General features: G+C 39.3%; 1 protein-coding gene across 4 annotated transcripts in view; it reads left to right on the forward strand.

Annotated features, from left to right (window-relative positions):
* RALGAPA2 (Ral GTPase activating protein catalytic subunit alpha 2) overlaps window positions 1–14765 on the forward strand; it is a 330878-nt gene that overhangs the window by 178157 nt on the left and 137956 nt on the right. For all 4 annotated transcript variants that reach the window (XM_064375258.1, XM_064375283.1, XM_064375285.1 and 1 more), the window contains 6 exons: window positions 965–1093; window positions 1937–1995; window positions 5614–5722; window positions 11163–11273; window positions 12638–12706; window positions 12994–13131. In XM_064375258.1, the coding sequence (XP_064231328.1) occupies window positions 965–1093; window positions 1937–1995; window positions 5614–5722; window positions 11163–11273; window positions 12638–12706; window positions 12994–13131 (615 nt within the window). The remainder of the gene's footprint in view (window positions 1–964; window positions 1094–1936; window positions 1996–5613; window positions 5723–11162; window positions 11274–12637; window positions 12707–12993; window positions 13132–14765) is intronic.

A 14765-nucleotide genomic window follows, 5' to 3' on the forward strand; every position in this document is an offset into this window, starting at 1 on the left:
TCTCTTTGATTTTATAGCCCAAGTGCTTAACTATAGGCTCAGTCTGGACCTGGAGCTAGATGGCCTCAGTTCAAATCCATGTGCATCACTTAGGAGCTTTATGACATTGAAAAGCTACTTAACTTCTTTGAGCTTCAGTTTTCTCACTGGAAAATGGAAATAATAGCCTCTACATCATTGGGTTGGTGAGGGGACTGTATGAGGAAATGCTTGTACAGCACTTAGAACAGTGCCTAGCACAGAGTGAGAACTCCTTATACGTGAGCTTTCATTGTTATAATTATTACATAATAGTAGACAGATAAATGGACAGTTAGGTGAGTAGATTGATGACAGACCTGTGTAGTCTCCTATTCTTGGCTAATCATAGGTGCTAGTGTTGGCTGAATTGAAATCTAGTGAAATGCCTTTTTAAATGTATATCTAATTCTAACATGGGGCAAATAAGAGAAAAGCATCTCACTAGATAATAGTGATATAGTATCTCATTATATGTTGTTTCATAAAGTAGTTCTTAGTGATAGACAAGAAATTTGGTAGTTTGTCTTCTCTTTCTACCTTCTGATAGTTACCTCCATCTCTACTTCCCTGTGAGTTTTCCTTAATTGTTCTTAACAGCAAAATGATATTAAGTTAATATCCTTTACCCTGCTTTGTTGAGAACATTAGCACTAAAACAATGTCAACAGTCATGACGGAGTCAGTGGCCTTTCCAATTCTGAATGAATCTGAAAATCAGTTCCCGCAACACTTGCTTACATCTAAGTATACTGATAGTTTCCATTCCTTAGAAATTTGCTTTTTCATTTAGGCAAACCTCTTTTGCTTAAATATTCACCTGGAAGAGAATAACTTGGCTGAGTTTGGTATTTTTTATCTAGGATAAAGAATAAAACATGTCACTTGTTTAATGCTTCTAACTTACCAAAGGAAAGATGTGTGTGCTTCTCTTCCTCATGTGCAGGCACCTCGTTCAGAGGCTGTCACTGTCCTTGGCTCTCTGGTCTGCTTTCCAAACACCTACCAGGAGATTCCTTTACTGCAGTCAGTGCCAGAAGTAAATGAGGCCATTACAGGAACTGAAGATATCAAGGTACATAATGTGTTTGACTGAATCTCAAGTTTAGCGCTTTTTATAATTCTAGCTGTATGATTATCTCTTTCATTAGTATATATTAATCTACTTATTCCTGAAAGTTTGCTGTATCTTTTAAATGTTTCAATAGTTGTTTTTATAAGGCTATTCATGGGCTATATATGTGTTAAATTCAGAGCATATTGCAGTTGGACCTTATAGCTATAATAGCAGGTGTTTTTTATTATACCCGTTTATTGGACCTAAGGGTCATAATCATGTAGTGAATTGCTTGTTATAATAATTTTATTAGCTTAATTAACTACATTAGTGAATCAAGTTAATTTAAAAGAAGTAATGAAAATAAACTAAATATTCAATCCCATTGTTGGCCTGATTAAATACTACTAGTAATTTGAGATTCCAAATTATTTATTGGAGAATAAAAGTAAGCACTTGTTCTCTCCTCAGCTGACTTTGAGGTGAACAAAAATGCTTTTAGAATCCTTGACTCAATTAAACTATAAAATATAATTACAGTATATAATTCAGTGTACAACATGTAATCCAGTTAAAGTAAAAGAAAACCAAGATTTTTCTATCTAGAAGTCTCATTTGCTTTATACCAGAAGCGCTCTACTCCCGCAGGCTGAATGGCCCAGGGAGGCCCTGTGGAGACCCTCATCCTCCACCAGCCGCTCCCCAAAGCGTTCTTCTTCCCCCAGGCTCTCACTCATAGATGAGCTCCCTGAGCTCCCTGGTCGAACTTCAGTAGCTCCTGGCTGCCTGGAACATGGTCAGAACATGTGGGAAACCAACTGTGACACAAAGTTTTTATTTTACTTAATTTTGTGTTTTTAGCATTACCTCATAAATATTTTACTGAAGAATGCCACAGAAGAACCAAATGAATATGCAAGGTAAATGTTGAATAAGAGGTAAACTGTTTTAGAATTTTAAGATACACGTTTATGTGTAAGTAGTTAATGTTACAAAACAACACTTATTCTTTCACAGAACTCTTATACAGGCTGAAAAGTATAGGAAGGGTAATGCCAGGAAGATCCTTTGCATGATTATTTTCAAAAGGTGTCATTATTAAGTGAAAATTGTAAAGTACTGAAGAATATACATAGTACACTATTTTGTGTGAGAAAAAGCAAGATTACAAATATATTCATGTATCATATTTTCAAGAAGAAAGAAAGCAAAAATATAAACCAAATATTTATAGCAATGGTGTATGTGTAGGGTAGTGACTCTCAACCAGTGATGATCTTTTACACCAGAAGACATTTGGCAGTGTCTGGTAACATTTTGGTTGCTTCTGCCAGGCAACTGAGATTGCTAGCAGCCTATGATCAAGATATGAGATTTTCTGGGCCACTTACGTGATGAAAAAGTTTCTGCCTCTCCTCCCAAGGTGAAGACCAAAGCTGAGAATGCTGATGGAGGGGAACACCTGTCTCTGATCCTCAATGTCAAACCCCGTAAGGTCACCAGAAGGCCAGCTCAGCCTAACTCCCTCCTAGGAACGGTTCATGTCCTGCTCCCTCTGTAGTCTCATTCCAAGACAGCAGCCCATCAGTCATCACTACCTTATCAGCTATTTGATGATTTTCAGGGTTTTCTATTTTGTATTTTGTCTAATTTCTTTGGTTATCTTCAATAGATGGGTTAGTCCAAATTTCCTGGTCTGCCGTTGCTAGAAGCTAAACTGATAATAATTCGCAAATATTAAGCTAACATTACATTTTTGGATAACCCCAACTTGGTTATCCTAAAGATCTGGCTTGGCTAATATTTTGTTCAGGTCCCATATTGATGGCCTATAATTTTCCTTCCCCATCCTTCCCTTATCAAGTTTGATTATAAGTTTATAAACTCTCACAAAATGAGTTAAGTACAATTTCATTCTCTTTAGTCAGAAAGAGTTATTGCAAAATTAGAGTTAATATTCTTGTGTAGTTAGTAGACCTTGATGGTAAAACTAACTTTGATAAGAATATTAACCACTGACTAATTCTCTTCCATAATTTTAGTACTATGAAGGTTTTCTTCTTCTTCTTCTTTTTTTCGGCAGTATTGATAAACCAAACTTTTCTAGGAATTTGTCCATTTCACCTAAATTTTAAAATATACTGGTATATGAGTTATCTCTATTATCTTTTCTCTCTTTCACTTATGTGGTTACATTCACTTTTTAATCTTTAACATGTTTTGTGTATCCTAAGTAGTTTTGCCAAAGATTTGTCAATTTTATTAGTCTTTTCAAAGACTAGACTTTGTCTTTGTTCAACTTCTGTATTTTATATTTGCTCTTATTTCCCACCTTCTGCTCTTTTCTGTCTTTCCTTTTACTTTCTTTACAATCTTACCTTTAAGGTTATATATTATTTTCTTACCTTTAAGGTTATTTATTAATTTCTCCTTTACAAATGTAAACATTTAAGACTATATATTTATTTCTAGTTACTACTTTGTCTGAATTCTATAGGTATCTTTTTATTACTTATGTCTTAATTAATTGCATTGTGGATCAAAATATCTTACAGCAGTCTTTGATGTTATTGAAGTTTGATTAATTGCCCACTAGGTAGTCAGTTTTTGTCAATATCCCATATAAACTTGAAAAAAAAGTATGCCCTATTCTTTGTTGAGCGTAGTCTTCTAGTTGTGTTTATTAGATTAAATTTTTAAATCCTAGGCTTCAGATATTTTGTATCCTGTCTGATTTTTTTCATCAGCTTGATCACCTTCTGGAAGAAAAATGTTAAAATCTCTGCTATTATAATGTGTTTATGTATTTCTCCTTATATACTGTCAATTTTTGTTTTATATATTTTGATGGTATGTGATTAGTTGCATAAAAGTTTAGAATTGTCCTATATCTATAGTGAAACAAATATTTTGTATTTTTGTAGTGACTCTTTATTTCTAAGGAGGAATTTTTTATCTTTAAGACCACTTTGATACTGGTTTAGCTATATTTAAATAATACTTTCTATTCCTTTTAATTAACTTTTTTGTATTCTGCTTTTAGATGTTTTTGCAAAAACTGCATATATCCAGATTTTATAATTTTATCCCATCCAATCTTTATTTTTTAACTGAAGCTTTAGGTTCATTTACATTTGTTATAATTACTGATCTGTTTGAATGCACTTCTTTTATTGTATTTTATACTTTATTTTTAATAGGATCTTTCTTTCCTATTTAAAATAAAGTATAATATATATTTTATTTCTCCTTTATCTTGCCTTCATTTCCCCATCCCCTGTTTTTCTTTCTTTCTTTCTTTTTTTTTTTTTTGATTTTTTTCTATTCTATTTATTGCCGCAATTGTTTTTAAGTCATAGGCTCCCTTTTATTCTTTTAGAGGTTATACTAGATATTTGAACATGCATACTTACCAAGTCTGCAGCTAGTCTTTTGTTGCTCTCTTCCTGAACAATGCGTGTTCCTCAGAACATAATTCCCTGATTTTGCTCCTGCCTCATTGAACTTTCTCCTTTCTGTCTCCTTTGCTGAACTCTCCTCCTCTACCTAACCTCTGATGAATGTTAGAGTGACTCAGGGTTTAGGGCTGGGCCTGTTCTCTCTATGACTTCCTGGGCACTCTTATTCTAATCAGCCTTTAAATACCGTCTTTTTGCTGATTTATTTACTTGCGTCTTCAGTGAGCCCCTTTTATATTCAGGCTTATATATTAAACTGCCTACTGGACATCTCAACTTGAATGTTTTAACACTACTATAACTGAACCCTTGAGTCTGCTTCTGACTTTTCCCCGCAACTGACTGTCCCTTAGATTTCATCTTACCACATGGCCCCACCATTCCCCCAGGTTTTCAGTTCAGAAATTTAGAGAAAACCCTTGATTTCTTCTTTTTCCTGCACCTGCTGCATCTAAACCATCAAGTCTTGGCAATTCTTCTTCCTTTCTCTTTCTTTAATGTAGAAAGCCAAATTTCTATGGAGTTAAAAACAGAATAGAAATGTATATGGCATGCTTGGCTTTCTGTGAAGAATATCTGGTCCTAGCACATCATTTGGAAGAAATAACAGTGAAATTTATTTTGAAAGTTGTATTTAAATATACTTTAAAACACAGTGTTTGTTTTGTTTGTAGTAGGTATTGTGCATATTATTGTAAAGAAAACAATTATAAACTCAATTTTTGACAGTTTTCTCAGATTCATGTTTTTTATTCCTCAAAAATATCTTGAAACAATAAAATGTAATAGCCCATTAGTTTCAACAAAACTAAGTGATGTACAGGCTGTGACAATTAACAGAAAATATGCCATTTGTTTCATTAAATATTTAAGTACTAAACTATTCAGTATTTCTATTTGTACTGAAAACTGACCTATTGAAGGTTCTTTATCTTTTCTTTCAAGAAGACATTCTGCTAATAGATTTGTAATTTTTGCTATTTTATATAAATAGATTTAAAGTGTTGTGTTAGTTGAAAATACCAAGAAAGTTTATTAAATTTCATGAGAATTTTCCTCTGTTTTCTTCTTTTTAAAAAGATGCATTGCCATTTGCTCCCTTGGAGTCTGGATATGTGAAGAGCTTGCACAGTGTACAAGCCACCCTCAGGTGAAAGAGGCCATCAATGTGATAGGAGTAACTCTGAAGGTATTACCAGTTTGTGGTGTCGATTGGATATTAAGCCATATCTCAGGCATTTAACAATTTGAGTTTGAATTAGCCCCATCTTTTTTCTCCCCTCAATTGCAGAGGGACTGTGAGTCCCATTTCTCTCTGAGAGCCGTGGTAAATGTGCTGTGAGGCTCCCGGGAGGGGCAGCAATGGCTACTCCCCTGCTGGCAGCTGTGCCCAGGCTGCCAGTGTCTCCTCCAGTGTTCCTGGACCAGTGGCCAAATGGGGTTCCTCTAGTGGCTGGGAAGCTCCTGTGGCAAGGAGGACACCTGTCACCTGTTGGTGGGCGTGACAAGGGAGTGAGATCTTGTGCTCTGGCTTCTTCAGCAGGCCTGGGAGAGGCCTCCACAGCTTCCAGTTAGGACCCTCAGTGTTTACTATCTGGCTGAGTCTTGAGCACTTGTAGGACATCTTTCTCTCTTTGCTTTGCTAATAAGAAGTAATGGGCACTCACACTAGGTCAGAATAATGGTGAGCTCTAATACTTCTCAATACTTCTAATACTTCTAAATACTTCTGTTAATCTTCAAGACAGCTCTGCAAGATAGATGTTGTAATTTCTGTTTCATACCAGAGGAAATCAAGGCCCAGAAAAATTAGGTGACAAGCCCAACGCCACACAGGTGTAAGTGATGGAACCAGCAATAAAAGCAGATCTGTGTGGCATTAAAGATATGCATGTGCTGTTAGGCTGCCTCTAAGCCAAAGCTCAAATCCTGCTGAGTCCTTTCCTGGCTCTTGCTTGGAAATGGTGGTAATAAATAGCATTGCCATTATCACACTTAGGGAACCAGTGAGTGCCTAGTCTCTGCCAGGCGCTGTGCTGAGGGTTTTGTGGAAGTTCTTAGTTCAGGGGTCAGTGTCCTAGTAGAGGAACTGAGGTACAGGAGAGTTAAGGAACTTGTTCAAGGCTCTAGAATGACCACCTCACTGAACCAAAGTTCAACCCCTGAACCATCCACCTAACACCAGCATTCAGGCTGCTGCTGGTCCTTCTGTGCCACCTGCCACATGCAGCTCTAATAGCAATGGTGCTTACCACTGACGCTTGGGACAGTCACCATCAGGTCAGCAACAGCCGCTGTACCCATAGAATGACCAGCCAGTACTGTCCCCTGCCCTTGGCTTGGCGTCTGGCCCCTGCCTGACCAAACTCAATGCCTCTTGTTCCCCAGGTACACCCTCTGACCACCACCATTGCCTCGTCCTCCCCTATTTCTCCTCCATAACACCTGGGAGTGGAGGTGGGGGTGCTTGTTGTATTTTGGGAGCTGGAAATTTTGCTGCTGATCCCTGTGATGAGGAATGGAAAAATGATCCAACCACAATATCACAGAAGAGTGCCCCTCCAGCCAGAGCAGGGTGCCGACCCCTGACCTTTGTCGGCTGGTTTAATCCTATGAGGGGAAGTGTCAGTGCCACCTCCACTTTACAGATGAGGAAGATGAGCTGACCAGGAGCTGAAGGAGCTTGCCAAAGCCAAACCCAGAACACTCTGGCCACATGTATGGAGTTTTGCACAGCTAAGGTGTGCAGGACAACTCCCAAAGCCATGGAGAAATATTTACATATAATTATTAAAGTGGAAACAAGTTGGCTATAAATTATATATCAATGTGGATCCCAATTCATTTTTAAATACCCTTTTTGAATTCTAAGATCTATTTTTAAATTTTTAATTTTTCTTAAATCTAGATGTATATAGTCAATGTAAGGTGGTTCCCCCATCTCTACCCCTTCCATGGAAAAACTATTAATAACTCAGTGGTGTCTTAGAATGAAGGAAATACAGACACACACACACATACACACACACACAGTCATGCATCGCATAATGATGGGGATATGTTCTGAGAAAACTATCAGTAGGTGATTGCATTGTTGTGTGAATATCATAAAGAATATTACAGAAACCTAGATGGTTTTTGGACTGTGTGGTATGACCTGTTGCTCTGAGGCTATAAACCTGTGCAGCACGCTACTGTACTGAATACTGTAGGAACTAAATATTGAATTGGAACACATTGGCAAGTATTTGTATATCTAAACATGTCTAGACATAGAAAAGGTACAGTAAAAATATAGCAGTATAAGTTTATGGGACCAGTGTTGTATATGTGGTGCTTACTGAATGTTTCCCAAAACATTGTTAGGAGGTACATAACTATATATATATATATATGTCTATATAATATAGGAAAGAGATAGATATTGATAACAGAGTAGAGGGATAGATAGATTTTCTCAAATTTCTGCAACTTTTCTATAATTATGCGGGGAAATATAAGACACCAGAAAAACAACGTGGTTACCACATATTGAGCTCTCACTCTGTTCGCTGTCTCAGCACAGCATGGAAATTGTCCTTTGAATCCCCACCCTCTGGATAGCAACAAAAGAGGACTGAGGAAAGTCAAATAACTGGCTCCAGCTTGAATTGCTAAGAAAGTAGAGGGATCAGGATGCAGCCAAGTTGTTCTGTCTTTAACCATTATTAATAACAGGAAACTCACTGACTTAAGTCCTGGTCTCTGGGGACACCTCCCTCCCCAATTCCCTCCTTCCTTGCCTCCCTCTAGTTCTTGTGTTGTTGTGCCAACTGGGTTGTTTTACCTAAGGACATAACACATAAATCGAAGAACTGAGGACTGGAAGGGAAAGAGTTTCTCCAAGGAACAAGGAGAACAGCCACCACTGTGAGAACAGGGGACTCTAGGAGGCTTTGGGGCTGTGCCAGGAGGGAGAGAAACAGAGAAGCAGCCTGCCTGGGCTTGCGCTCTCCACTACCCACACATCAGGCTGGAGCTGGGCTGGGGGTGGGGCCAAGGCCCCCATTGCCTCCTCTCTCCATTTCTCTCCCTCCTGGCAGAGCCCCAAAGCCTCCTAGAGCCCCCTCTTCTCACAGTGGTGGCTGTAGTGGAGAGCACAGACCCTGGCAGGGCTTTCTGCTTTACAGGCTCCACGTAAAGCTAGCACCGCCTCGCTTGTAAGCACCTTTCAGAAAGGGTGCTTACAAGCATCTTGCCCTGCAAGGGTGACCTAGGTATGCCCGTGGATGTGCAGAGCATTCCACTTAGCAACGTGTTGGTTGGCTGGTTTGTTTATGGTGGGGTAGCAGATGGATGGTGGGCATGGGGTGGTTGGGGGAGGTGGTGCTAAGCCACAGCCATACTCACCAACTCTTGTGAGCTGTCCAGCCCTGCTCTTTCTCCCACCCTGTCTTCCGAGACATCACTGACTTTCCTTTTCTTCCTTACCCCACTGCTGTTTCTGGCTTTGAGTCCTGCCAGTTGTACTTCCTGAATGCCCATGGTCCGTCCCACCTACTGCCCGAGTTCTTCCCTCACATAGCTCACCCTGCCAATACTGAGCCTCCTGGTCAGAGTCACCAGTCCTAGACTGACCCCCACAGATCACTGTTCATACCACTGTCAGAGTGATCTGTCGACACACAGGCTGACCAGTACGGCCCACAGGCTGGAGCGCTCAGCATGGCACTCTGTTGGTACTCTGTATGTATATACTCTGTATGTACTCTGTATGCTGGATGAGTGAGAGAGCAAATTAATGGCTTATTTCATCTCCATCATTCCCCACCTCCTTCATTACATGTCAGTAACACCACCCTGCTTGCAGACCCCTGTATCTGACCAACCTTTCCTTACCTTGGTGCTTGGGCCCTGCCACTCATGCCTGGAAGGAGACCCCAAATCCCCACTTGCATTCTTCCAGGTGCACCTTAGCTCTCTTCTCCCTCCATGATCCCTTCTCTCTGCCTATTCTCCCCCAAGCCTCATGTCCTACCCATCTCTGTCCATAGCTTTTTGTCTTGTTTGTCAACTCATAATTTTCCCTAGTCTGTTTCCAGCTTCTTGAGTTCAGAGCTTTGCCAGCCTTATCTTTCCACCTGATGACTCTACCACTGTGGTGCAGCAGCAACACACACAGTGCCCACTCATGTTCTCCCACTCCCTCAGAGTTTCATCTTCACCTTAAGCATACCACACACATCCTTAAGGGGGCCATGCTAGGCATTAAAGATATAAGTGAACAATATATGCAGGAAAATAACAAATAAAAAGGTCACCTCTGATAGCCTGTAATGCCATGACGGAAATCTAATAGGGGAATAGGATGAAGCTGAAGAGCTGAGAGGGGTGGGCTGCCACTCAGCTCTTAGGTAGGTGTGGTGGCCTCGGGGAGGAGATGACATTTTTGTGCCACAATTTGAAAGATCTAACAGTGCAAGCCACATGCAGACTGGGAATTAAATGTTCCAAGTAAAGTTGGGAAGGAGCAGGTGCAAAGGCCATGGGGCAGAAGCAAGCCAGAGTGTTTGAGAGATGGAACAAGGCCAGTGGAAATCGGATCATCTGGGATACGGGATCTCTGTGGCCAGGGAAGGCTGTGAAGAGCCCCTGAGTGCAACTACTACAGCCCGGGGTTTAGCTAGTGCCTCTCAAGTAGGGGTAGTCAGTAATAGTTTATTCTGCAGAATTAAAATGATCACCTTTCCCTCACCTTCTTCCTTATTCTGTACATTTGTCAGTGGGGCACTAAACATTGATGGTGTCTGCTTCATGTGGCTTAGAGTGAGGTGTCCCTAGACTAGGGTCAGTGATGAACCTTTTCCGCCCTAGATAATGAGATATGGATAATGATGTAGCCCATGTTCTGGCCAGGGAGAAAAGCAGAGGGTGCCCTCTTCCCTTCCATGCTCTCCCAGCATGAAAAAGTAAGACTTTGAAGGTGCCGCCCTTAGACATGCTGCCTCACAATAAATGGAAGCATCCAGACCTTGGTGGTGACTTAAGACGCATGCCAGCCTCAGGAAATAGATGCAAAATAATTGAGTATACCATAATCCATTAGTTATCTTCTCCTATACTCTAATTTTACACATTCTTAGTATGTTACACATACAGGTCAAGTTTTATTTCATAGGATAGAAAGTCATTTGGTCAATCCCTGTTTCTCCATGTGTAAAATGAAAATAACATCTACCTTGCAGAGCTGTCAGTGAAGATTTATCAGTGAGAGAATGAGGAAAATCCTGTTAAAAGGTTCAGCACACTGGGGTACAGTTTAATTTTCTCTTGTTTTAAAAAATATGACTTATGTGAGCTGAATAAGAAATTTGAAGTAATGGTTTTAATTTCTAAATGATTAAACGAAATCTCCTTGTTCCTGTAGAACATTATATAAATTAACACAATGAGGCTAGAGAAGAGGCAGTTTTAGAATGGTGATGTGATGATATCTAAACTCTCTGGTAATAGGACATATTTTTCATCAATTTGAGGCAAAACAGATAAATGTAATCTGTAAGGAACTGGGAAGAAATAACTATTTTGTCCTTAAGAATGATGCAGCTGTTCAGTTACGTATCTGCTTTGGGATTCTGTTCCTTTTATAGTTTCCTAACAAAATCGTGGCCCAGGTAGCTTGTGATGTGCTTCAGTTGCTGGTTTCCTACTGGGAGAAGCTTCAGATGTTTGAAACTGCTCTGCCTCGGAAAATGGCAGAAGTAAGTCTTTTTTTCTGTAATACTAAAACATAAGCATTTCCTTTTTACTGTATTTGATATTTAATTAATTATAGATATTCAAATAATTGTTAGAGAACTGACTATTAAATTGCCACAAGTCACTCTTTTTAAGATTAAGTTAGACTGGTTCTTCTCAGCTATGATTTCAGACACTATATAAAGAAGCCAGCAGTGTTCCAGGCAGAGGCTTATACTTGGGGAGTTTGAAAGGCAGGCACTACCACAACAAAGAGACCTTTTGTAGATTGGGCTTCATTCATCAAGAGCAATTTGGATGGTGCCAACAAGGAGTAGGCAGCTGGTTATGATGCCCTCTGTGAGGGGTGCAGGGGGGTGGCTGTGTGTAAAACAGAAGTCTCTCCCAGACTAAAGCCCTGGACCACACTTTCTGCCCTAGCGTGATTACTGGCTGTAATGAGATTGCTACCATGATAACCTCTGTGGGGGTAACTGGTGGGAGAGAGGGGTGGAAGGAGTAGGAAGAATTGTCTCAACAGTCATATCCTGAAGGCCGCTTGCATCCAAGTGTGCTTTGCCTGTACACAAGCAGGCACCTTCACTCTCATAGGTGTCTTTGTGGGATAAGGCACTTCCACTACTGATTTTTATAGCTGCACTTTTGAAACATGCCCTGTTCTTTATACATCCAATGGTAACAGTTCGAGGAAATTTAATTTGTCCTCATGAAGCATTACAAGGAGAGAGAAGAAGTGATATTAACTTATATTCTCTTAGCCCTAGACAAATTTCACTGGAAAGATCACTTTGTTCTCAGATACATTAAAAGGCACAAGTGATTTTTGACCTGAAGTGACCTGAAGTGAACTGGAACTTTGGACATGGGAACATAAAATGCTCTGAAATGGAAAGTAGAGTTTTGGGGGTGATGATGTAATTTATCATCTAAATGGGACTGCTTTTGAGAATGAAAGGGGTGCTGTTTACACCAGGACAGCAGGTGGAGGCTTAGAGCAATTTATAATAAAATTAAGTGGGGCATTTTCATAATTATTTTTGAAAGTATTTTTTACTTCACTATGAAAACTGTGGAGACCAATGTTAAGAATTATGTGACTGCAGAGAGAAATGAAATAGTCTTTTCTCTGCTCACCCCCCCCGCCCCAATTTTTCCACCGGTAAAGTAGTGTAGAAACTAGGTGTGGCCCCATTAGCTTCTCTTAATTTCAAGATTACCACACAGCTGGCCCTCTGCTTTGTTTCACCTTTCTCTGATGAGTTGGCACCAAGCGGGCTTTAGTTGCAAGGCCATTGTGGGACTCTTAACATAGGCTTACAACGCTATTAATGTTGTCTGCTTGATTGGGCATTTATCTTTTATGCAGATCCTTGTGGCCACAATTGCTTTTCTTTTACCAAGTGCAGAGTACTCCTCAGTGGAAACAGACAAGAAGGTAGGTGGTACATGAGTTAAGATTTTCCTGGAGTGTTTTTAAATTTTAATGTAAGGTAGAATGATAAACCATGTTACAACTATGATATCCTTTGTAATATTCTTCTGCATTGACCTTCACAGTTTTTTCTGTGAAAATGCTATTTATTTATTTACTTACCTACCTATCTAGCATCTGTATGTCCATTGAATAACTACTATATGTAGGGACAGTTGTCTTGTTTATTATTAAATGTAGTGAGGTTTCAGAGACTACAGCATAAGTTACCGGGCATGTTCTTCTTCCAGTTTATTGTGTCCTTGCTACTCTGCCTCTTGGACTGGTGCATGGCATTGCCCGTGAGTGTCCTTCTCCACCCAGTGTCCACGGCGGTCCTAGAGGAGCAGCACACGGCCAGAGCCCCCTTGCTGGATTATATCTACAGGGTGAGTCTCCACCTGGGCCTGGGGGAATGGAGTGTGGGTTTATATGCCGGAGAATCACCAAAATATGTTTTATGCATGTACTTATATATCATTGCCCTTTTGAAAAGGATTTATGGTGGCTTAAACTTTTTCTTAAAAAGTAAATAACTGGCCAGGCGCAGTAGCTCACGCCTGTAATCCTAGTACTTTGGGAGGCCGAGGTGGGCGGATCACAAGGTCAAGAGATCAAGACCATCCTGGCCAACCAACATGGTGAAACCCCATCTCTACTAAAAATACAAAAATTAGCTGGGTGTGGTGGTGTGCGCCTGTAGTCCCAGCTACTCGGGAGGCTGAGGCAGGAAAATTGCTTGAACCCGGGAGGCGGAGGTTGCAGTGAGCCGAGATCGCGCCATTGCACTCCAGCCTGGTGCATGGCAACAGAGCAAGACTCTCAAAAAAAAAAAAAAAAAAGTAAATAACTTAAGGACTGAAAGCAGAACAGAACAGATACAAAGAAGCAGTGGTTACCAAGGTAAAGATGTGTGCATTTTACATGACTGTCATCTTTAATCTTTAAAACACCTCAGTTTGGTCAGAATTCTTCAATTTTCATGGAATATGGTCTGTGTCTACTTAATTTAAAAAAGAACTATTCACATTATAGGGTTATCTACATTAATTTTTTTCCCTAGGGCCAATAGCTTCTTTTAAAAAAATGAATTTGCTTTTATTGATGGATATTAGATGTACATATTTTCAGGGTACATTTGATAATTTGATACATTTATATAATAAAATCAGGATAATTGGGATGTCTATCTTAAATATTTATCTTTTTGCTAGGGACACTGGAATTATTCTCTTCTAGCTATTTTGAAATGTACAGTTGATTAATGTTAACTATAGTCACCCTACTGTCTTATTTCTTTTATCTGACTGTATATTTGTATACAGCATTAGTTTGACAAAATCTGTTTGTCAAAGGAAGAAAAAGGTTTAATGGTCTCAGTAATCATTTTGCCTCAAAAAAATCTTAAGAAATAAATTAAGGAACTATGTCATATCAAAGTAAGTAGCTTCATCATTTTTATAGCATTTAAACTATTCTTATTTAGCCCTCCAGCCCTTACCCCACACAGGTACACACTGATGACTAGGTGTGGCTTTTACTCTGGACTGCTTGTAATATCCTCTGTAATTTGTCTTAACAGTCTCTCTCAAACCTTGGCTGTTTGTTTGTTTAGCATTTGCATGTCCACTGAATAATTACTATCATGGAGGGAAAATTCTGTGGTTTATTCTTTTAGTATCAAACCTTTAATAATAAAAAAGAGTCCAAGTCACAGACTGATTACTTTTATTGCCTTATTTTTTAAAGTATTCAGTTTTTAAAAATAAAAAATAAAAACACCTAATTGTGGTTGAAATTCTACTAAAAAGTATTTGTGCATTCTTAACTGGTTTCTACAGTGTCAAAGATTTTAATAACTATATTAGGATTAATTAGATACTTCTGTTATTTTTGTGGCTCATAAACCTGTACAGAGCTTGGTTTGGGCCAACTACATTAGCCACAATCACTTATGTAAATCCTTTTTCTGAGTTTGTTCTTTTCTTAAAGATCTCTCTTAAAATTGCTTTACCAATATAAA

This window comes from Aotus nancymaae, unplaced genomic scaffold (genome assembly GCF_030222135.1).
Source record: "Aotus nancymaae isolate 86718 unplaced genomic scaffold, 86718_ANA_hifiasm-v0.15.2.pri h1tg000001l, whole genome shotgun sequence".
NCBI classification, from domain to species: domain Eukaryota; kingdom Metazoa; phylum Chordata; class Mammalia; order Primates; family Aotidae; genus Aotus; species Aotus nancymaae.